Genomic DNA, 25,254 nt, shown 5'->3' on the forward strand with positions numbered 1-25,254 from the left:
TTTGGTCAACTGAGTAAAAGGAAACGTGTACACCTGTTGCATTGCCAGGTCTATGTGGAACGCAAGCTTATAAAACAGCCATAACTTAATCTTTTTAAACTAAAACCACACTGTACCTGATCACTAACTTCTCATATGTTTTATCATACAATTATTATCATACAAACACACACACACACACAAAAACAGTGTGATGCAAGAAAACAAATATTTGTATCAATATTTATGAGAAATTTCATTTGAATATATCATTATATGAAATTTATAAGAATATATAATATGATAATTACAAGTATGAACTCTATTGACTTCAATGGATTCAAGTCAATTAAAATTACTAACAAAAACTACTAACAAAACATCAAAACAACATCATATTTTAAAACAAAATATATTCATTTTACTTGCATAAAGGTAAAATGAATTTAGGGTACACTTTATTTTAAGGTGTCATTGTTACAGTGTAATGATATATTAAATTTTAAGTACTGAATATTAATTAACTGCATGTACTGGATGAGGGTTTGGTTGAAGGTTAGTTGTATGTAACTATGCATAATTTACTGTTATTACTACGGTAAGTGCTTGTAACATATGTAACAAGGACACTGTAAAATAAAGTGTTACCAACTTTTACTTTCAGATGAAAAAGGCCTGAATCTCTTTTTCACGCGGCAATGGTTCATCAATAGGAAGCAGAGTAAAATCTGGACTTCTTTTTCCTTTTTCAAATTCAGACTATGTGGTCTATTAACTTTTAATCTATGAAATATGAATAATTATTCATAACATAGGATTAATTAATTATAAATATGCAGAATTAATAACTAACTTGTTCGTCCAGAGAACACTCAGTGTTAGTATTAACTGTAAACCCTAACGCTCAAAATAAATCATTGGTTTGAGTAGGACAAACTTAAATTAAACTAATTAGTTCAATCAAATTAACTTTTATGAGGATTTTGTCACGGTATTCAGATACGAACCCAAGCGCAGACAGTATTCAATGAACAGTTTTATTGACAAACAGAAAACAAAACCCACGAGGGGGTAAACGAACATTAACAAGGCAAATAAACACTGACAAGACTCGCTGAACTTGACAATGAACATACAGTAATTCTGACAAAACACTAAACTAGTTTACTCACAGGCAGGATACAAAACGAACAAGCAACAAGTAACAACCACAAGGAGATTATATAAGGGAGACAATCACAAGGGCACAGGTGACACTGATGAAACAATAATGACTGAAGGAGGAGAACAAGGGGGCGTGGTAAAGACACAAGACAATGCAAACACGCAGCCCAAACAGGCCATGTGTTCGCACCCAAAACATGAGTCTCTCATGATCCTGCCTCAGAACTAGAATAAAACAAGGATAGAGGACAGAATCATGACAGAACCCCCGTCCTAAGGAGCGGATACCAGACGCTCCACATGAGACATAGACTGCAAAGTAGACACAAGCCAACAAAACATAACTACTAACAACAATGGCAAACAAGAATACATAATAACAGGATTGGGGTGACACAACAAAAATAACAAACAAGGGAGGGGTGGTGGGGGAACAAAAGAGTTCATAGGCGGAGGTCCAGAGTGGATGGGTGGGAAAAAAGTCTTAGACTCACTGGACGTGGGCGAGGGCTGAGGACAAGGAAACTGGACAGGTCTGGGTGGAGGCACAAAAGGAACAGTCTTAGGGAGGACAGATCGGGTTGAAACAGTACCAGGGGTGACCGGGGGAACAACAAGGGACAAGGCAGGTGCCGCTGCAGCTGGCAGCGGACACGTAACAGGAACCAAGACTGGGGGTGCTGCAGCCAGCAACGGAACTGAGACAGGGGGTGCAGCAGGCGACTGTGGAACAGAGACAAAAGGTACAGCGGTTGGCCTTAAAACTGGAACAGGGCTGGACTCAGTCACCTTCCCATCACCCCCAATGTGGACATGAATGAACTCCTTCGCTGGGACAGAGCTGGACTCGGTCAACCTCCCATCGACCTCAGCGTGGACAGGAATAGCAGCAGCGGGCTGGGGAGTCCACACGGACCCAGGAGGGGACGGAGACGGAGGACAAGAAGCTCTCTTCCTCCTCTTTCTCCTTGGCCGCGGGGCAGAAGCCATAGCTGGACTTGTGATCGGTAAGTTGATCACCGCAGGGGCCGTTGCTGAAACTGGAGGGACCGCCACAGGCAAAGTCGACTCAGTAGAAGAGGCCTCCGATGCAGACTCCCACGACACCCGTCTTCCTCGCTTTCCACGGAGACTTACAGCTACGGCAGGTGCTTCGGGAGTCGAGGTGGAGAGAACATGGTCCCCAAGCGTTGCGGCGGCTAGAACGCGACCCTCCGGGATCACTGGTAGTGAGAAAGATGGCAATGTCCTTGTGGGACCCTGCAGCTTCTCTCGACACACATGGTCCACCACTTCACGGAATGGGCGTCGGATCAGCCCCTCCCGTTCAGTCAAAGGAGGAGGAACATTGAGACCCGCAATGAAGTAGGAATTGAGGAGGATCTCTGGCATGAATCTCCTCCTCTCCTCCAGGGCCTGGGCATATCTCTCCAGGGACTTCTCTCCCTGGGGAGGAAACGGAGCCATACCCCTCTTCATATCGTCGGTAGTCGACTGCCACCATTGTTCATGGTCATCTAACAGGCGTCTGGCAGGATGAGACATACTGTCTGCTGGGTTCAAAATTGGCTTGTTCGTTCTGTCACTGTATTCAGATACGAACCCAAGCGCAGACAGTATTCAATGAACAGTTTTATTGACAAACAGAAAACAAAACCCACGAGGGGGTAAACGAACATTAACAAGGCAAATTAACACTGACAAGACTAGACGCTGAACTTGACAATGAACATACAGTAATTCTGACAAAACACTAAACTAGTTTACTCACAGGCAGGATACAAAACGAACAAGCAACAAGTAACAACCACAAGGAGATTATATAAGGGAGACAATCACAAGGGCACAGGTGACACTGATGAAACAATAATGACTGAAGGAGGAGAACAAGGGGGCGTGGTAAAGACACAAGACAATGCAAACACGCAGCCCAAACAGGCCATGTGTTCGCACCCAAAACATGAGTCTGTCATGATCCTGCCTCAGAACTAGAATAAAACAAGGATAGAGGACAGAATCATGACAGATTTAGCACTTTCTTTTTCTTTCAAGTTCACTGAACTGATATATTTTAAGTAAACTGAACTGTTTCATTGTTTTCAGTGTTATGAAATTATTTCTTTTAATTTAGACGAACTTAGGTTTAACTGAAACGGCTGGGATGTATATTTCCCAGCATGCTTTGCCGATGGCACTTGAAAGGGAGAGTAAATGCTAAAAAAAATGCTAAAATTAAGTGTAATATAATGTTTGTTTGTGCAAGATTAATGTTAAGTGGGAGATTTAGTAGTGATTAATGTTTTGTTATGCTAATTTAGAAGAGTTTCTGTTAATGTTGGTTTTAGGAGAGTTACCATCATGGTGACGAGTGGTGCGTGAACTTGATTTGAGAGCAAATGATACCTTTATATTGTTGCTCTCATATAACAAGTGTTTCTGTATAACTTACTATTGCTAATGTTAACAAATTGGTATTTTAGCAGATTAGCTTGTTAAAGTTAGCAAAGTTTATACTAATTAAAGTGTTCACTTTGAGATTACATAAAATGTTTAAGTTAATTTTATGAATTAGTGTATTAATACATTTCAAGTTAAGAACAATTAAATGTAAAAGTTCAAAATAAAAATCTGCTGGTTCTGCTTACCTGCAAAGGCAAAGTTATGAAACTTTGAATTTCATAACTTAAAAAATTTTAGGCAATTGATTGCCTTAAATGTTTTGAGTTTTGCCAACTTATTTGGATTTACAGTGTGAGAAATGTTAATTTTCAGGGTCTTTAAAAAAAAAACGGTACAGTACTACTCAGAGCAAGGAGCCAAAATATGCATGATTAGGGACTCCAGTATTTGAAAAACGAACCACACACAACTATACGTGTGACACAAACAAGACTTTATTAACTAACATTTAGACTAAAAACTGATCTAACACACACACACACGCATGCAGTTTAGCAGTGGAAAGAGAGCTGAGGCAATACAGGAAAGCAAGAAGTTATAGCAATGTTTGGAATCTAATATCAACTAGTTTAAAATTTGCCTGTCTCGCCCATTTAAATAAAACTGTCCTGATGCAATTTACCGAGGCTCTAGTTGATCTTTGCTGATGTTGTCTTGATGAGAGAGAAGCAGTTGGATTCACAGTTGGATGTGTACGCTCATTTCCCTGTTCTGGTGTGGGTGTTCACATTTGCTGTGTTACAGGGTCAAGAAAGAGCAGAGGACATTGACAGGCTGAGCTGACAGATATCTCGACTACACCTCTCTCTCTCTCTCTCTCTCTCTCTCTCTCTCTCTCTCTCTCTCTCTCTCTCTCTCTCTCTCTCTCTCTCTCTCTCTCTCTCTCTCTCTCTCTCTCTCTCTCTGTCTGAGGTCAGGTGTTAGAGGTTCGCCCTCTCATTAGCACTGAGGGGGTCTCGGTAAGGCTTCTCTTTATGCACCACACTGCGGCGTATGCTAATCACACCCAAAAACTGCCAAATCAGCATGGAGAGAGAATAAATAATTAACATGCTCTGATTCATATCTGGAAGCCCTCTGTTGTAATGATATACAATTAAATAGGCAAACAATTGGATTTTATGCTCTGATCCATGCTGAGAATAGCTTTGGAAACTTCCATAATAGGTTTCATGGGAACCTTTATTTTCAGGAATATATAGCCTTCCCATCAGGCACCTCTCTTGTACTCGCCTCAGAACCGGACCTGACACGCATACGCTCTTGCAAACATGCCCTGTAATTTTCATCCAAACTTATGAAGACAACTGCAGTCTAATTTATCAAAGTTTATCGCAAGGTGAGCAGCAAAGAATAAGTTGAACAAGGTTAGTAAACTCTGTGATAGATTTATCCGTTCTCTCCTAAAACTAATGGTTAGAGTTCACGTTCTCCAATTCATCTACTTCAAGGTAAAGCCTTAACAAAATTTCTTTCTTTAAAGCGGCTCTAGAATTCAGAAAGCCTTGTTATTAGCGACACCGGTGGCCGTTAAGTGAACTACAGCCAGCGACTTGGGAGCGTAAACGTCTCATCCTTCTGATTTTCCCAGCAAAAAAAAAAAACACAGGAAGTCTGGAACTGTGGGAAGGTCTTCTTTTTATAGGATTCGTTACAAGCTGGTCACACGTTGGCAATACAGATGTGATTGCTACATGAACATTCTTACATAAAGCCTCTTTAATTTCTTCAAGCAAACTTTGGAGTTTTACACAGATTAGTACCAGGTCCCCAGATGGCACAGTGCTTGTCCCGGCAGTTCCCAGAAAAGCCAAAAGAACAGCTGGTTCGGCAGGGATCGGAGGTTCATCATTGGAGGGAAGGCTGGACTGGCAGTCCTCCTCATTTTAATCTTCTCTTCAACCACAAGTTGATTATGTAATGTCTTAATGAGCAAAACTGGAGAGGAACGACTAGACTGTGTGTGTGTGTGTGTGTGTGTGTGTGTGTGTGTGTGTGTGTGTGTGTGTGTGTGTGTGTGTGTGTGTGTGTGTGTGTGTGTGTGTGTGTGTGTGTGTGTGTGTGTGTGTGTGTGTGTGTGTGTGTGTGTGTGTGTGTGTTTCACATTCAGCCAATGAACATCTTGAGCTGATCCTGCATTTCACCCCTGCTCAAGTACTTGCATTCGAAAAGATGAGAGAGATGAGAGAGAGAGAGAGAGAGAGAGAGAGAGAGAGAGAGAGAGAGAGAGATAGTCAGGTGGAGAGAAACTAAATATTTCCTTATTACAGCATTTTTCTACATTTCTGCCTTACTTTGTTCTTTACTGAATGTCTTCAAGTAAGGAAAATAATAATGAAATAAAATAAACTCTTACTTTGGTCAAAGTCTTCACACACTGCAAAGTTTTGAGAGGGATAACAGCATTTAAATAAAGGAATGATTCGTCTACTACATTATTGTTCTTTGTGTGGTGGGAATTATGTTTCAATCTCAGAGTGAAAAAAGTTTCAGTTTGTGACTATATCTAACGTGCCTGGCTTTATCTAAGTACTGTGACTTTATTTTTTGCAACTGTGATTTTACTGTATAACACTTCATTTGAGCATTTACTTTCCCTTTAGTTTCCAGTTTCATTGCAAAGCATGCTGGGAAATGGAAATCCCAGCCCAGTTTCAGTTACCGGTACATTTAAGTTTGTCTAAATTAAAAGAAACAAGTTCATAAAACTCAAAACAATTAAAAAAATTCAGATTACTTAAAATGCGTCAGTTTTTGTGAACTCATGAGAAAAAAAAAGTTAATTTGTTTAATCTCTCATATCATATCTCTCATGTCTGTGTGGCAAGTATTTGCTGAGTTACATTTTCTCATTTTCTGACACGTTTCAGAAGGGACTTCGAAAAGCATACATTTTTTTGTTTTTATTGTGAGTGTACACAAATAAAAGTAGTAAATGAACAGTTTCGAATAATTTCTAACACTTGTCTGTATGACCAAAATCAATGGAGTATTTTGAGTCTTTTACAGTGATTCACAACATGGTGCCGTGACCCCAGGCGTTTCATTTTACCTTCTCAAACCTATTCATTATTTTAAGCGTTAGGATTTACATTGCGTTCCTGTGTTCAGCCCGTTTTCTTTTGTTTCCATTTCTAGATTGTTTCCATAGTTACTCATTAGTTCACATATTAGTCCCACCTGTTTCTTGTTTAGTTGCTCATTATCTTGTGTATTTAAACCGTTGGTTTGGTAAACAATAATTGAGAATTGTAAATCAAATGGAGATGGCAACAATCTACCTGTCTATATTGTGTCTATATTGTGTGGCCGCACACACACACACTAAGGAGGATGTTTTGAGAGGCCAAACAAACTGTAAGGATCAAAGTTGGAGAATTGTCACAGTAGTGAGATATAAAGTCACAATTACAAATAAAATTAGCAAAAGTGGCAACTGTATATAATGTCACAATGTGAGATATAAAGAAACATTTGAAATATACTGTACAATGTTATACAGTGCAAGGAAGTCAATACAAACAAAGGGTGCATTTACACGACTACGATGAACTAAAAAACAAAATGTATGCGTTACATTCGCGTTACATTTGTCATTGTTATTAAAAATCAGAGCCGCAAAAACTACTAAAAACGCTGTATTATTCATGCCAGGCCAGTAGTTGTCGATGTCACTTTTTAAAGAAACACTAAGTGCCTATAGACTGGACACGTAATACGCATGACGTCACCGTTTTCACAAATTCACGTTTTTGTAGTTTACATGGAGACAACAACGGTATCGTTTTCAAAATGTTGTGTTTTCAGGCCCCCAAAACGCCGTTGTCATGTAAATTAACGGCCAAACCGCATATAAGTTTTTCCATTTTTAGTTAAAAACGCTGTCATGATGTAACCGGCCCCCATGTGTCACGGTTTGGGCTTTGTTTCTTGTTCCTGGTTTTTGTCCGTCATGTGATCCCCTGTTCTAGTCATGTGATCCTGCAATGTGTTCCCTTGTCTGAAAGTGTCTAGTCCAGTTTCCAGCCTTTGTTTTATGTTTGATCATGTGTTTAAAGTTGCATTTGGGTTCTCAACCAGCTTGCCTCCAGTGATTCGTAACAACATGTCCGGGAAACAGGAAACAGAAACCATTATAAACTGTATTTAACATTAAAGCTGCAGTCCGTCGTTTTTCCTCTTTGTCGCCATCTCTGTTAGAAATCTGCAATTGCAGTTATTCGCGGAATTATTAACTGTGCGTGGGTAGTAAATCGGCATGAAACAGCGCGGATGAACACAATGTATTGAGGCTGCTGCGTCGCTGTGGATACTGTACTGTCATCAGCAATGTCAGAGTATACTTTTTGAAAGTGTCAACATTAGAATTTTCATCGGAAAATGTCATCTGAACAAGTAAGTAACATTCACTTTTGTTCTGACCAAATTCGGGGTGTGGGGGAAGCATTGCAGTAGCTATATCATGCTGATTAAATCTAACGATTGCTTATATCACGTCAAAACGTGAAAAATATATTTTTTCTGTAGCCACTCTGAAGTCCGAAGTCTTTTGGGGTTTACAACTGGTGAATCTCCAGTTGTCACTGGTGATTGTCGCTTTAAACTTTCGGGATCCGCCATACCAAGTGCTAAGGTATCTCCATAGGGTATCTCCACCTCCATCATCCACACACGCTAGCCGGGACTCCTTCTCTATGTGTACAGAAGTGACGTAATGACGCAAAGACATGCTCGAAATTCCCGCGGAAATCCACCAGTACCACTGGAATTAAAATCATTATTACAAGCTTACCGTTTTGAATCGAGGTAAGGCATGCAGATCGTTTTGAACACTGGCTGGTTACGTTTTTTTTCAAAAATGTCTTTTTTGATATTTTTAAACCCAAAAAAGTGCCGGACTGCAGCTTTAATAATAATAATATGTAAACTTGAGCACCAAAATCAGCATTTTATAAGGATCACAAGAATAAATAAACCTTTAAAATATATTAGAAATAGAAAAGAGCATGTTAAATTGTAGTAATATTTCACAACATTACTGTTTTATGCTTTAAACCAAATAAACGTAGCCTTGGTGAGTATAATACACCCGGCTACTATACATATTTATTTGTTTTTTGGTAATATATTATTTATATTAGCTCTCAGAAGAGGAGTGACAACTGTGTTTATCAGCAGTGTGTTTCTGGCCAGAGGGAGATAAAGAGGGAGAATCTAAAAGAGCAAGTTTCTGGCATCTTATTTTTGGCACACAGAAAAGGTTAACCAAAGAGAACAAGACAGCGGCGAGAAAGAAAAGATGGTGTGAGGCCAGCGTCTAGACAGAGAGAAAGTTTAACTACAACTGAAAGAAAGGTTAAACAAAAGGGGGAAAGAACTATGAAATTATTAGTTTACTTTTATCCCGTAAACGTCCATCTGGTGACAGACATTTTATTCTGAAGCATCTGGCGAATATGGTCAACTAGAGATGACACATGCTTATCTTTTCCTCAGCATTGCCCCCTTAAGAACACTTAAAGTTTTACTAATGTCATGCCAACATTTAATGACTTCAACCCGCCCAGAAGAAAAAAAGAAACGCGAGAAATTCTGAAGGTCTTTAAAAGACAGCGAGACGTCAGTACTAACACAATGTGCTGAGGCGTATTGAAAGAAGGAAGGAAGGATTCTCTATACGAGGGAGAGAGAGAGAGAGGATGAACGACAGGCAAGTTTGGTGCCCTGACCCGTATCCCATAATGCCGAGCACAGACGGGCTTTGACAGAGACAGACCTAAGGTTGTCATTCATGTCTCTTAAAGCAATAAAACGAGCCTGACTGTCAGTCTTTGAAGAGATGCTTCCGGGTGCAAAGACACCACATGTACACACACACACACACACACACACACAGACACACACACACACACTCATACTCATACGCATAACTCGATGATCAAACGCTTCTTCTAGCGGTATCTAATTTCATCATGATGGCGGACAAGCGTTGTTTAATGTCTCGGTGTGTGTGATTATCGTTGTATGATTGTGAGCCGCAGTTAAAGGCTCGGGAGAGTTATTGCTGCTGTCATCATCACATCTGATGCTGATCTTCACATCACAATGACAGTTTTGTGGCTTTTAGTCCATGAGTCTTTTTACAAAAGTTTACAAAATTCTGCTCACTTTTAGCAGATTTACACATTTATCAGTATGTATTATAATTTATAATTATATAATGATATATTTATATATATATATACACTCCGCTATTATTTTAGAAGACTGAGAAAGTGTGCTCATGTCTTTTCTGTTTCTTGGTGTTGTCATCTCAGATGGATTGTGAATCTATTTTATTTAGTTTTTCTTAATTATTATTCTTTATTTATTTATTTTGGTAAAAATATAACTTTTCCCCTGTCTTGTCTGCTTTGTTGGCACCAACAAAGTAGACAAGTGGACCTATTAAAACTCCACAAAAGTGTTTTTATTTTATTTTATTTTACCTAAGCAATCCACTGTCTTTTCTGCTGGCACCCATGACACCTATTGATGCAGAAGTTAAATTTTTTTAATTTTTTTAAATTTTATTTATTTCATTTATTTACTTATAAATATATATATATATATGTTTGTTTGTTTGTTTTCCTGAGCACCAACAAAGCAGACAAGTGGACCTATTGAAGCTCCACAAAAGTGTTTTTATTTTATTTTATTTTATTTATTTATTTCACTAAGCAATCCACTGTCTTGTCTGCTTTTCTGGCACTCTCTCACTATTGAAGCAGAAGTATATATATATATATATATATTTTTTTTATGGTTTTTTTTTAATGTTTTTTCTCACTTAGCAATATTACATTTCCACTGTCTTGTCTTCTTTGCTGGCACCCCCGACACCCATTGAAGCTCCACTAAAGCTGTGGACTAAACGGATTCTGCTCGTACATTGTTGCGTTATTTGTCACAGCCAGAAAAGACATTAAAACTGGAACTGAGTGTGAAAGAAAGTCCCTCTTCGCTTCATTTCTACTTCTGCAGTCATCAATCTGCTCTCCAGTGTATGTTGTATCCCATAGATGCTTGTCTTAAAGTGTAAGGTTGGGTTCAGACGAGGTCTGCATTGTCCTGCCCGCGGTCATCACGACATTAGGAGGGGCTTCTCGAACCCGCACCGCTCCCGTGGAGACACATCGCCACGGGGCATTTGTCAATACTGCTAAAGTCAACATGTCGCTCAAGACGTTTCTCACCAACGGTCCCGTCGGTCAACACACTCCACACCAAAATAGACACACTCTCATCCGCAGCGCAAAAGGCTCGCGCAACCGTCCCGGTGTCATGCGCACGCCCCGAGCTAACATCCCAGTTTAGGAAACACTGGAAATCCTTTCGGCTACGGCTGGCAGAGTGATGGGTGAACAAAGGACGAGGTGGAAGGAGATTTCTCAGTTCCTTTCACAATCTGAAAGCTCATTTCACTGGGGGTCTGCAGTGTCAGGAGGTTTCTGCTGAAACTCTCAGCTTTGGAGGTGTGTGTGTGTGTGTGTGTGTGTGTGTGTGTGTGTGTGTGTTACCTCAGGTGCACCGGAGAGAAATTCTCATCCTTCATAATGTGCTGAAAAATAGAGATATTGAAAATCGTTTATCATTTATTACAGCGAAATTTGAAAGTGTCCATGCTGATGATTAAAATCTCTCTCTCTCTCTCTCTCTCTCTCTCTCTCTCTCTCTCTCTCTCTCTCTCTCTCTCTCTCTCTCTCTCTCTCTCTCTCTCTCTCTCTCTCTCTCTCTGCAGTGCTGTTCAACTTGATTCCTGTGGGTCTGAGGATAGTCGCCATCCAGAGCACAAAGTCAGGACTCTACATAGGCATGAACAGCGAGGGCCACCTCTACACATCAGTAAGCAAGCACATATCATAATTCATACGAACCAATCTTATCTTATCATGTTAAAGATGCCAGATGTCTGAGACCACGAATGAAAAAGCTTTTACTTTTCTAAATCAATACAGTTGCAAATTATCAGCATAATAATTTCAGTGATAAGTTGAATTGAAAAATTAACATGAATTAGCATTGGTTTGTCGCCCTTTTGCAACATTGAGCTTTGAGCTTTCCCACATGTTATATTATGTCTTATTTAGAAATGAATCCGCAGTAAAATTAAGCGAACAAACAGTGTCTTACTGAAGCGAATAAAGCATATCAATAAAGTTAATCCACGCTTTCTTAATGTTAGGATCTCAAGGAAGGCACTAACACTGCGTTTTTCCACAACTTGACACTTCAAAATGTCTGTGATCCTCAGAGGCGTCTCGATGGTTTTGTTGCTCAAGTAATCCTGTGTTTGCGTCTGTCTCGTATTTACTACTGCAGGACATCGGTGGGCGGGGCTAAAGAGGAAATGATGTAGAAGTGGGCGTCGATCTTCTTCTGCAGAGGCGGTCTTTCGTCACACTATGACATCATAATGTGACAAATTCCGAAACGAGCTGTTTCTGAGCTTGGTTTCAGTATAAAACACAAATGCTGACGACTAACACCGGTTATCAAGTCCTGACAATGTTTTAATTTTACAATCATTTAGTTGGATTTATGTTACTGTTATGTTTCAGTTCAAAAATCTAGGCCTACTAACAAATTTAAATAACACGAAGTAGGCTATGACGCATAACCTTGACATGCATACTGCGTTTTCGTTTAGAAACGGAGACCTTTTGCTACGTTTGCACCTGGCGTCCAGACTACAACGGCAAAAACGAAGACCTAAAACGGAGAAGTTTAGAAACACTCCGACCCCGTTTTGAATCTCCGGAGGGGGTTTTAGTGAAGACGGTCAAAACGGAGGACTTTAGAAACGATGACGCAGAGGCTCACGCTCGGCTCTATGATTGGATGTCATCAGTCATGGCGTATCCTTCCTTGATTCGTCACACACCCATCACATGACCCGTCCCCGGGAATAAAACATACAAAAACAGCCTGGACTACGTAACGTTAGCGACTGCAACATGGATAATGAATTACAAGCGTTACTGACGTTGATGTCTTTGCTAGCAGCTGTTGTGCAAGTCAATTCTGCATTTAACTGCTATAACTGCCAACATACCTGTTTACACCGGCGCGCGCATGCCCAGTGTTGGTGAATGGTCACGTGATCCGCGTTTTCAGTCGTTTTAATGTGGACGGAGATCAATTCTAATACGCAGATAAAACGCTGGTGTGGACGGAGATCGTATTCGTTTTAATTCTCCGTTTCTAAACTAAAACGCAGTAGTGTGGATGAGGCCTAAATTAGCCTAAAGAAAAACTGGCCACACAATGTTAACGTTTAGCCATACTTTGCTTAAATTTGCTGCAATAATAGAAGCCTACATTTGTTTCAGTTTTCAGTTTTAATTTCAGTATTGGGGTTTATGAATTCGTTTGACTGTTTCACTTGAATTTATTTGCTACCAGTTTTCAACGAGCCGTGGCAAATTACGCAATAGAGAGAATAAACTGACACTTTTCAAAGTCTGTTATTGTAGCGCCACTACACAGGCAGCAACTGCACATACCAATTTTACCGGCGGCGGTAAAAGTATTATTCTGGTTGAGTACCAACTGTATAAAAGTTTTCAAAATCCTAAACCGTAAGACTTTGAATCTCAGATTTTTAACGAGGTCTGAGACACTCAAAGACACTTGACACATTTGTGATGCTCTTTGATGATGTATCAGGTGCTGCTAATGAAGTTAAGCGCTGTGTGTTTGTCCTCGGACTGTGAGTGTGAATACTGTTGGCCTCGGTTCTCTGTGACACACTCCATTAGTCTGGCCTATTTCTCTCCGGCAGATAAACTCTGGTGAGCAAGACAAGAGATGCATTGCTTTGCAGGGTAAAGCAGCACTTCTTCTTTCTTCAGTATCCACTCACTCTCGTTTGGAGAAGAAAAGAGTATTGCTCGCTTTCGTCTGTGAAGTAGATCATAACACTCTTTAAAGTGTGGTGATGAGTCAAGGCCTGTAATGTACTGTGGCTCCATAAAGTGCACTAGGAGATTTATGTAAGAGTTTTAATGTATTAATCCGCGTTTTTATTGCCAATGTGTGAACAGCTTGTAACAAAACATAAAAAAATGAGTCCTTCCTAGACTTCCTAGGTTGTCTATGAAAGCCTGTAGACTGATTTTTATGAGTAGGACGTTTTTGCCAAAAGAATGAGACGTTCACGCTCCCGAGAGCCTTTCTTCCGGTCAATGAAGCGAATGCTTATACAATGTTCAGGATAATGTCGAAAGAGCCATTCTGAACTTTAATGTCAATGTGTTTTGCAAAGAAAACGATTCATTCAAACTATAGTCTCACATAGCCAGATCTATATAGTCTAGTCTCAAATATATAGGCCTAATAATCAAACTATCATAACACTGTAATTTTAATGACTTCATCTGTCGACATGATGAATTGCAGAGCTTGTGTGAACATTTCCACATCTCTATGATCGCTAAAAATAACCCAAACAATGAGTGAGATAAACCAGGTCAGAATTATTTATATTAATTATCACATAAATTACAACTCAATAAGTGACATTGAAGTGACTTCCCTCTCACGTATCCTCCTCTCACACACCGGAGCACAAATGCACTTTCTCTCTCTTTTTCTCTTCTCTTGCAAGCAGAGCATCTGTAGACAATGTGTCTCCTCATGGGAAGAAACACGACCCATTTTCCACAGCGGGAAATGACCGTACCTGAAAAAAGAGAGAAAATCCCTATCCTAGAAAACCTCATGCAAGGCGACCTCTTTTTCTTTTCTCCAATCTCTGCTTTAGTCTGAAGCACTCAAACCTGTGCCCGTACTTTTACCTTTTCTCAAGCATGATATTTTAGACCAAAGAGACGAGTGTGAAGCCATGCAGAGAAGCATGCCACAAAAAGCAACCCGAAAACAGGAGACGGCTTTCTCCTGAGCTTCAAAATAGTCTTAAAACAATAGAGCCAAAACATATAAGCTATGTTTCCATCCACCTATTTCTATGCGTATTTTGGGATATATCGCATCAAAAACTGCTGGATGGAAACGGCATGTGCATCAATTCTAAAAATGCACACCTGCCTCATTTATTTGGGTGTTGAATCGCACTAGAGTTCGTTGTCCCTTTTGGTGTGGTTTGTTTGCGCAGGTGTGAATGCAGCAATCGGTCTCGGTACGCTTTCAAACAAACTCTGGAGCGGTTCGTTTGTGGTGAGAACGTGATCCGACCTCGAACAGACCCAACTGCCAAAGAACTGCGCATTTTTGGACTAAACCAGCTGCCGTAGTCAGCCGCGCTGTGCATTATGTCACTGTTTAGCAACATTAATGCACACCTCCTCCTGAAGTGACTTGCAATGCGCCTTCGCCGCGTGCAGTGCATTAAAACATTATTTTCAAACCGCATCCTCGCTTCATTCTCAAATGTTATTGTTTGGCTAAAGTGGTGTAGACAAACTATATAATAAACTATGACCAGGGATACAGTCAGCCCACGCAGTCGTCTCTCCGTAGTAAAAAGCGGCGTGTTGTCTGCCGGATTTTCCTCCTCTTTGTTTACTTCCGTCAGTTCTGTTGGAATTTCCCCGCACGTTAATTCTGACAATCGAAGTGTAGTTATGGAAATACGTTCAAGACACATCTGGCCAACGAGTGATGTGGATGTTGTCACGTGACTGCATTTTGGTTCGTTTCATCAACTGATTCGGACCAGAGCAATCAGTAGCTAAATTTCCATCCACTTGCCAATCGAATTATCTGAAGTTCGGTAAAAAAAACTCATGCGAATAAAGCTGGTGAAAGTGTGTTTCCATCCAACAGCTTTAAAGCGAACAAAAACCTGTGCGTAATGACGTCACATGCTGTTTTGCGATCAAATTGGTATATCGAACATTTTAAGGTGTTTCCATTAATTGTCGCACTGAATCGCACAACATTCAAGCCAACATTTGCGAACAAAGTTTTGCTAGACAAAATGCAATTCATTATTTATTCGGCAAATAACGCAAATAACATCAGCGTTTATCGCATAAGCCGTATATCGATCAAGATGAAATCTGATTTTCATTTGAGTCGATATTCATGAAATTCAATCGAATTTTACTGTTTCCATAAGGCATTTTTCATTCGATATCACTTCATTCGGATAAAAACGTGTGGATGGAAACATAGCTAGTGTGGTGTGAAAAGGAAACAAAACGCCTGAAGAATGCTACAAAGTATTATTTTTCGCACTTGGTCCGAAGCAAATGAACCGAACTACAGATGTGAAAGCACCCTTAGTGATATTTAGTGCCAGTTTATCAGGAAGTGACGATTTTGTTTTCTTCTAAAAAGAGGAAATATTAGGCCCATCCAATCCTGAGATTGCATAGAGAGGAAGGAGAGCTGCGGGATTAAGGAGCTATGGGATTATTCCGAGCGATTCATACTTTACTTCAGGATGTCAGTGGCTCAGATGCTTTGCTAGCGATACTGGAGCCACATAAAAAAATAAAATTAAAAAAATCCGTGAACCAATTCTGGATTTTGCCATTCGCTTATACGGTGGCTCTGAATTGTCAAAAAAACTCACAAAATGCTTGCTACGGATGTGAAAACACAGAAAATTGAACCTAATACAAATTTTTTTATGACGGCCAAAAGTTTCGGAGGCAATGTGTAAACATGATTGACACAACTTGAGGTCGCATTGATTTTTTTAATGTGTGAAAATTTCAGATGAGAATTTCAGACTCGGTGTGCAAGGACGTTTAAGCAAGTGCATGGTTTGTTGTTGTTGTCATCAGGTTGTGCACTTTATTGGTCTTTGATGGTTGATGTTGGAGAAATCACGCTAAAACTGTGCGTCAAATGTTCTGACGCTGCCAGAAGTTCGTCCGAGGTAAAATTGGATCGCAGTGGTCGTTAATCAGTCGTGAACATGTCAGACTAGCGATCATAGACTTCAGATTTTAGCCTAGGGTTAGAGGAATCTTTTAGGATTCACAAAATTTGTCTCAGACGGCAAAATCGTGAGTTTGAAATCGGAGCGAGTTTGTGTGTTTGTGTGTGTGTTGCATAACAGGATTTGGTTCACGCGCTGACACAAACGCACGTCTGTGTGCGTGTGTTGTAGGATCAGATGACCCTGAACACATGGCCTCTCTCTGTCACACATACCTGCCCTAAACTCTGAGCTTATCAATAATTCATGTTTTCCAGTGGCTGACAAACTCGGACGCGGCTCTCCACTGGGACTAAATCACTCACACACCTAGCCTCTCTCTCTCTCTCTCTCTCTCTCTCTCTCTCTCTCTCTCTCTCTCTCTCTCTCTCTCTCTCTCTCTTCTTCATGCTCGTTCAACTTCTACTACCTCAGCCATTCTCTCTTTCTGCATTCCTGGAGTTCTCTCCTTCTCTTCTTACCATCTTTATTTATTGCCACCCAACCAGGGTCAGCTGAATTTGTTTCCATAACATTACCATAGAATCATTTTTAGGGAAACTAGAGATTGTACGTGTTCAAGTGATGCTTGCTTTGCAAAGTCACCACCCCAATGCTATTGTTTTGCCAGCATGTTCCTAAGATTTTTCAATGTATTTTTTGAATTGCACATGGCACTATGGACACAAGTGGACACTAATAAAGACGACTCTGAATGAAAGAGGTCTCACTCAGAGGTCTTTCCCATGATCCTCTGCTCAGCTGTCTCGTGAACGTGCGTTTGTCGTGAAGCATGATGATATACCGCGGTAATCTCTCTCATCTGACAGAACGGTGACGTCTGGGAGGAATATGGAGAAGTTGAATGGTTCACGAGGGATGGAGGGATAGGGATGGAGTGGGGATGGGGTGTCCCACGGCAGGAACAAAGGCCTCCATCATCCATAGGAAGGAATAGAGAGATGGATTGACAACCGAGCGGAGCCCATGGGGATGCGTTCATCACATCTCTCTTGATCATTCATTCTCTCTTTATTCTCTATTTTTCGGTTCTGTCATTGTCCAGGGTTTTGATTCCTTGTTTACCTTCCTCTCATCTGTGGTTAGATCTGCGGAGAGTTGTATGTAAATGTTAAGGTGTTTGGGAAACTCAGTGTCATTGCTGTGTGCTGCATGTGTTACCTGTAGGCGACCACTGGAAATTGCTTTCCGATAAAAATAGTGCTTTGTCTCTATGACCTGACCCATTTTTTTTAACTCAACACACAGTGGAAGCCCTCCTGGGCCAGGAACACAAAAAGAGAGGGAGAGAGAAGGTGGGAATGAAACGGCACACACACACACATTCACACAGATGCATATTTGCACTGATAGAGGTGACCTGACAGAATTGGGGCAGATTTCGTTGAACTGACCAGCTTTTTCGTGACAAAGTTTTAAAGTTACCTGAAATGAAGGTTTAAATCTTTTAATATGGTGACCGTAATAGTATATCACACATTTGAAGTGTACAGTCTTTTCCATTTCCCTCTCCCTTTCCTTCCTACCTCATTATCGTCCTCTTCCCCTTCTTCTTTCCCCTTCCCTTGCATTTACCTTTTCTGTTCCTTTCTGTCCCTTTCCCCGTCTTTCCTTCCCCTTTCCATCCTGCCCTTTCCATTTTTCCTGCTCTATTTCTTTTTGTATCCCTCTTTTCCATTTTGTTTCCTTTGCAATCAACTGCAATCGAGACAGGGTTACTTTGGTTCACACGAGACGCCCAGACGAGGGATGGTGAGAGCGCTAACTTTTTGCCACACCTGCCATTAGCCGATGGCTTGAGAAAATTTACCGGCCATCAATTTTTTTTACCAGCCATTAAACATAAAGTAATCCTTATTAAGTTTACAAAAGGTATTCAGTCTAGAGCAGTGAGTGATTTTTTCTTTGTCTTTTGTTGTTTGATTAACATTAAAAACACAGACAGCAGGAATATTAGGCTGCTGTCACTTTAAGAGCGAATACATGGATCCGATACCAACTTTCCAAGTGTGTATCTATACCACGAATGTTATTTCTCGTGCCATTTATACGCCAAAAATGTTTTTTGCGTGCATATGCTACGCACAGAAAACCCTTGGTTAGGATTAGCGGTGGGGAGTGCGTGTGTATTACACGCGATATAGTGCGTATCATATGCACGCGAAAACTATTTTTGGCGTATAAATGGCACGAGAAATAACATTTGTGGTATAGATAGATACGCACTTTCATGAGATCGGGCTGGTATGCCGTACCAATGCTTACGCTTTTGTGTGTGTGTGTTTGGTTGTTTTTTCAAATATTTTCTGCTTCTTCTGACCTATACGCACACGTTGTCTCCACTGGTAAAGGCCCATTCACACTGCACCGACAGACGGCAAAAGACACTTCATCGGGTTTTGTCGGTCAGTGTGTTACCTGTCGGTGTCTGTTGGCATCTGTCGCTTGTTCTCGTCGATTGAACACGCTGAATCGACGCTTGTCTGTTCATGCAACCCGATCTCACCAAATGCGTCTATATAGCACGCAGTGTGTTTATCGTGTAATATATACGCGAAAATGAGTTTTTACGTGCATAGTATACGCATGGATAGCACATGGTTGGGTTTAGGGTGGGGTAGGGTGCGTGTGTATTATACGCTTGGGTAGGATTAGTGGTGTGGGGTGCGTGTGTATATCACGAAATTAAGTGCGTATCATATGCACGCGCAAAACTGCGTATCATATCCACGTAAAAACTCATTTTCGCGTATAAATTGCACGATAAACACACTGCGTGCTATAGAGACGCATTTGGGTGAGAACAGGCTGGGTCATGGATTGTCTGAGAAGAATCTGGTGATTGTCTGAGTCTATCGGTGCAGTGTGAATTATCCTTTAAACATGAGTGTGTTCCATTGTCCAATATTCATTCTTCGCATCACCAAACTACTCTAGCGTATCTACAGATCCGACTGTCATTGAGTTGGGGGATCCTCTCTGATGTTTGAAACTAGATCACTACAAGAAAAAAAATATTATATTTCAGCATGGCTAAATATTTTGAGAGGATGACCAGCACCATACATAATTATAGCACCATTTTAGAAAAATCTATTATGAGGACAATCTTCATCTCATTTGAATGTACAAAAACACAATTAAGAAAGCAATTTATTTCATAAAGGGATTCCCAAAAAATCTAATTCTGTCATCATTTACCTATGTTGTTCCAAATCTGTATGACATTCTTCTGTGGAACATAAAATCAATTATTCTGAACTATGTTGGTAATCAAACCATTTTGTTTACCATTGACTTCTATTATGGACAAAAAAGAAAAATATATCAATCAGAGCGCTTTTCAGAATCAACTAAACTCTGGATTTTCACATGTATCTGATGTTTACAGCGCCATTGTTGCCGTAAACTTGCACGACGTTCTTGAATAAACTGCATGCCGGTCTGTGATTGTGGGGACATGGACTCTGCATTGTCTGCTGCGACACATGCAGGCTCTGGTAAGAATGACTGACACCAATAATAAACCAAAGACTTGGAGTGGATGAGCCGCAAACTCGAGGGAGCATGTGTCAGGATGTGTGTGTGTTTGTGTAATATGTGTTTTGCTATGCCCTGTAGTTCTGGCAGGATTATTACTCATTTCCAGTCGAGGGTGTTTCTGCTCATGGCCCTCAGCACCCTGGCGCTGACACTCACACACACCTGGATCCGAGCCTCAGGTCCCCACACACCCACACTGATGAAATAATTAGTCTAACTGCTGATCCCGAATGATTCTAGCTGACCTTAGACCACCTAGCCCACATGAACAAGTACACACACACCTCCTTTTTCTTTTTCCTTCTTGTACACACAGTCTTTCCGTCACACACACACACACACACACACACACACACACACACACACACACACACACACACACACACACACAAGCTTGCGACCTTGCCTGCCCTGTTTAAAATGGACTTGATTGGTCCTCATTGAGTCAGCAGTCTATTCTCTCTTCCTCAATTCAAAGAAGTTAACGTCTATGTGTGCGTGTGTGTGTGTGTGTGTGAGTGAGTCAATGAGTGAGTGAGTCAATGAGTGAGTGACTGAGCGAGCGAGTGAGTGAGTCAATGAGTGAGTGAGTGAGTCAATAAGTGAGTGAGTGAGTGACTTAGCAAGTGAGCGAGTGAGTGAGCGTGAGCGAGTGACTCAGTGAGTGACTCAGCGAGTGAGTGAGTGAGTGAGTGACTTTAGCAAGTGAGCGAGTGAGTGAGTGAGTGAGTGACTGTGTGACTGAACGAGTGAGTGAGTGAGTGAGTGAGTGAGTGACTTTAGCAAGTGAGTGTGTGAGTGTGTGAGTGAGTGAGTGAGTGAGTGACTTTAGCAAGTGAGTGTGTGAGTGAGTGAGTGAGTGAGTGACTTTAGCAAGTGAGCGAGTGAGTGAGTGAGTGAGTGACTGTGTGACTGAACGAGTGAGTGAGTGAGTGAGTGAGTGAGTGTGAGTGAGGGAGTGACTGAGCGAGTGAGCGAGTGAGTGAGTGAGTGACTCAGCGAGTGAGTGAGTGAGTGAGTGACTCAGCGAGTGAGCGAGCGAGTGAGTGAGGGAGTGAGTGACTGTGTGAGTGAGCGAGTGAGTGAGTGAGTGAGTGAGTGAGTGAGTGAGTGAGTGAGTGAGTGACTGTGTGAGTGAGCGAGTGAGCGAGTGAGTGAGTGAGTGAGTGACTGAGTGAGCGACTGAGTGAGCGACTGAGTGAGTGAATGGGTGACAGTGAGTGAGCGACTGAGCAACCGAGTGAGTGAGGGAGTGAGTGAATGGGTGACAGTGAGTGAGTGACTGAGCAACCGAGTGACTGAGGGAGTGAGTGAATGGGTGACAGTGAGTGAGTGACTGAGCAACCGAGTGAGTGAGTGAGTGACAGTGAGTGAGTGAGTGAGTGAGTGAGTGAGTGAGTGAGTGAGTGAGTGAGTGACTGAGTGAGCGACTGAGTGAGCGACTGAGTGAGTGAATGGGTGACAGTGAGTGAGCGACTGAGCAACCGAGTGAGTGAGTGAGTGAGTGAGTGAGTGAGTGAGTGAGTGAGTGAGTGAGTGAGTGAGTGACTGAGTGAGCGACTGAGTGAGCGACTGAGTGAGTGAATGGGTGACAGTGAGTGAGCGACTGAGCAACCGAGTGAGTGAGTGAGTGAGTGAGTGTGTGAGCGACTGAGCGACTGAGTGAGTGAATGGGTGACAGTGAGTGAGCGACTGAGCAACCGAGTGAGTGAGTGAATGGGTGACAGTGAGTAAGCGACTGAGCAACCGAGTGACTGAGTGAGCGAGCGACTGAGAGAGGGAGCGAGTGAGTGACTGAGCGAGTGAGTGAGTGAGCGAGTGAGTGAGTGACTGACTGACTGACTGACTGAGCGTGCGTGCGTGCTTGTGAGTGAGTGACTGAGGGAGTGAGTGAATGGGTGACAGTGAGTGAGCGACTGAGCAACCGAGTGACTGAGTGAGTGAGTGAGTGAGTGAGTGAGTGAGTGAGTGAGTGAGTGAGTGACTGAGCGAGTGAGTGAGTGAGTGACTGAGTGAGTGACTGAGTGAGTGAGTGAGTGAGTGAGTGAGTGAGTGAGTGAGCGAGTGAGTGACTGAGCGAGTGAGTGAGTGAGTGAGTGAGTGAGTGAGTGAGTGAGTGAGTGACTGAGCGAGTGAGTGAGTGAGTGAGCGAGTGAGTGAGTGACTGAGTGAGTGAGTGAGTGAGTGAGTGAGTGAGTGAGCGAGTGAGTGAGTGAGTGAGTGAGTGAGTGAGTGAGTGAGTGAGTGAGCGAGTGAGTGACTGAGCGAGTGAGTGAGTGAGTGAGTGAGTGAGCGAGTGAGTGAGTGAGTGAGTGAGTGAGTGACTGAGCGAGTGAGTGAGTGAGTGAGTGAGTGAGCGAGTGAGTGAGTGACTGAGCGAGTGAGTGAGTGAGTGAGTGAGTGAGCGAGTGAGTGAGTGAGTGAGTGAGTGAGTGAGTGAGTGAGTGAGTGAGTGAGTGAGTGAGTGAGTGAGTGAGTGACTGAGCGAGTGAGTGAGTGGGTGGGCGAGTGAGCGAGTGAGTGAGTGAGTGAGCGAGTGAGTGAGTGACTGAGCGAGTGAGTGAGTGACTGAGCGAGTGAGTGAGTGACTGACTGACTGACTGACTGACTGACTGACTGAGCGTGCGTGCGTGCGTGTGAGTGAGTGAGTGATGAAGGAGATGTGCAGCAATGATGTGCTGAAGTAGAAAAGAGAGAGAGAGTCTGTCTTGAAGGGGCTTGTTGTATTATTTCATCTTGGAAATTCCCCAGTCGCTCAGCTGGGTCTAGCCAAGGAGAGCAGCAGAGGACGAGTGTGTCGCTACAGCTGTTGCGAGGTCAGCAGTGCAGGGACGAGCAGGTGTTCTGCCAAGGAAACCACCTCTCCTGCTGACCTGGGGTCAGTCTGTTGTCAGTCTTGTAACGGCCTCCTTGAGAACAGCAGTGCACGGGGCTGTTCTCAGACCTGTGCTTGAGGAAGTTTCGGAAAGTGTCTCAAGTCTGGTTACAGGAAGAAAACACGACTGCTTGTTTTATTTTTAGTGCTTTGTACAAGGTGTTATTGCTGGCCTCTGCAATTACAATCTCATTAGATCTCATTACAACACATGTTTGTCCTCTTTGAAATGAATTGCAATTCATTTGACTAATCATTTTGCAGTGAAATACTGCGCGTTTATTTACCCTCCATTTATTTGTTACCGAGTCATTCGTTACATTTTCTCCCACCTTGAAGTTCATCTGACGTCTTCCTCGCGCCCCTGTCATTCTGCAAGCTCGTCAATGCTCACTGGTGTGTTAAACACGTTCTTAGTAAGCAGTTTCTGGATCGCCTCATACCAGTGCACACATCTATCAGGATAAATCAAAGTCTTCAGTATATCAGCTTTTTTAGAGGAAATTCTCATTTTCTCGTTTTGCTGCGGTCTTACATGAAATCAATTCACCTGCGCTAGTTACAGATTTTACAGCCATAGCAGTGAAAAGTTAATGTAAAAGCAAGGTGTGTGTGTGTGTGTGTGTGTGTGTGTGTGTGTGTGTGTGTGTGTGTGTGTGTGTGTGTGTGTGTGTTCGTTCTGACATGATCTCAGTTTTCTTTCTTCTCTTCTCACCCCTCAGCTGTTTCTTCTCTCGTCCATTTCTTAACTTTCTTTTTTACAATCCTTCTTTACTGTCAGGTTCCACAATTAACACGTGCTAAATGGCAAATGTAAGTAAATATTGGCTTTATAAAATAATGAATCAGCTGTCATCACTTATTACGTTAAGCTACAAACTGTAATACATGGTTTCAGTTGTTTGGATGGCCCTTACTGATGCAAGCTAAATAATAGAAGCCAAAATATCCTTTTGATTGAAATAAATGCAAAACAGTAAGACTAAATATGTATTTATTTCTAAATAAATAACCCCTTTGTTGTTTTATTGTTTATATATTGAGATATTTTTTTTTATTCAACTACAGTTAGTGATCTCATCTGTCAAGCTTAAAAAGGGATAAGAAGAGTCGTCTATATGTAACTACATTAAAAGTCTGAGATGCATGGAAGTTTTTTTTTTAAAATCCTCCTTCCACTGAAAAGCAATGGTGTGCAGGTTTTGAGCGATATGAGTTAAAGGGATGGTTCAGAGTCATTTCAACCTAGGGTCCTTTGCACCATGACCTTGAGCCTTGAGTCATATTGAGTGTTTGCAAGTTGAATAGCCTTAACAGCGGTTTTCCTATGACCAGGTTTAACTGGCAGGAGGCGCTGTTTCAACCGTCCCGCCAGCGCCTCCCGCCAGTTAAACCTGTTTTGTCCTTAAACTAAAAAACTCTGATATTGCACACTTAAGGGTGTGTTGCAGTACTAACACACCTGCCGTATTATCATTACAATGGCACATGAAACAATAAATACTACTTGTCAGTCAAAAAAAGTACCGCACGAAAGAATTCACTTACTGCACTCAAAAGCAGCTTTCCGGCTTTAACTCCAAAACGGCACGACGTAAAGAAGAAATGTTTCCGCGGGTCTGGTAGGCATTGCGTGTTATATGTGCTGACGAAATTTGATGTACATGACATGAGTGGTTTTCAAGGAAATCTCAATGTTTCATCCGTCCCGCGTTTCAATCGTCCCGGCTCTCCCCTACTCATAAAACGAGGCATTGTAAAGTTTGTAAGTACATCAGGAGTTTATTTAAATAACACTCGATGGCTTATGCTACCGCTAACCCGGACGTCGACGTCACTTCTGTGATTTGGGAAAAGCCTACACTACATCCTTATGCATCGCTTTCTGCCAGGACTTTTATAAGCTTTACCAACTCACAGAAGCGACCTCTACGTCCGGGTTAGCGGTAACATAAGCCATCAAGTGTTATTTAAATAAACTCCTGATGTACTTACAAACTTTCCAATGCCTCGTTTTAATGAGTACAGAACCTATTTGTACTACTGTAGAAGTTTGGTAGCATTCAGGGCATTATTAGTGGAGTAATTTATGAGATACAACCTTGGATCCATAGGGGGTGTTTGGCTCGAGGTCATGGTGCAAAGGACCCTGGGTTGAAATTATTCCGAACCATCCCTTTAATTTAATTTCTGTGTGAAGTATCCCTGTAAATGTTAACTGTGGCTGTGTACGAGGCTGAACGCCAGTCCTCTGCTGATTGCTAGGAGATTTCTGTGGATT

At 41.7% G+C, this 25,254-nt stretch overlaps 2 protein-coding genes across 2 annotated transcripts in view; one reads left to right on the top strand and one right to left on the bottom strand.

Moving 5' to 3' along the window:
* Window positions 1–25,254, bottom strand: part of LOC307012412 (calcium/calmodulin-dependent protein kinase II inhibitor 2-like) — a 428,881-nt gene that overhangs the window by 316,050 nt on the left and 87,577 nt on the right. The window lies entirely within an intron of this gene.
* The window catches only part of fgf11a (fibroblast growth factor 11a), a 79,609-nt gene that overhangs the window by 49,294 nt on the left and 5,061 nt on the right, over window positions 1–25,254 (top strand). The window contains exon 3 of the mRNA XM_079587215.1: window positions 11,384–11,487. Coding sequence (XP_079443341.1) covers window positions 11,384–11,487 — 104 coding nt within the window. The remainder of the gene's footprint in view (window positions 1–11,383; window positions 11,488–25,254) is intronic.

This window comes from Phoxinus phoxinus (assembly GCF_949152265.1).
Source record: "Phoxinus phoxinus genome assembly, chromosome: 2".
In the NCBI taxonomy this organism is placed as follows: domain Eukaryota; kingdom Metazoa; phylum Chordata; class Actinopteri; order Cypriniformes; family Leuciscidae; genus Phoxinus; species Phoxinus phoxinus.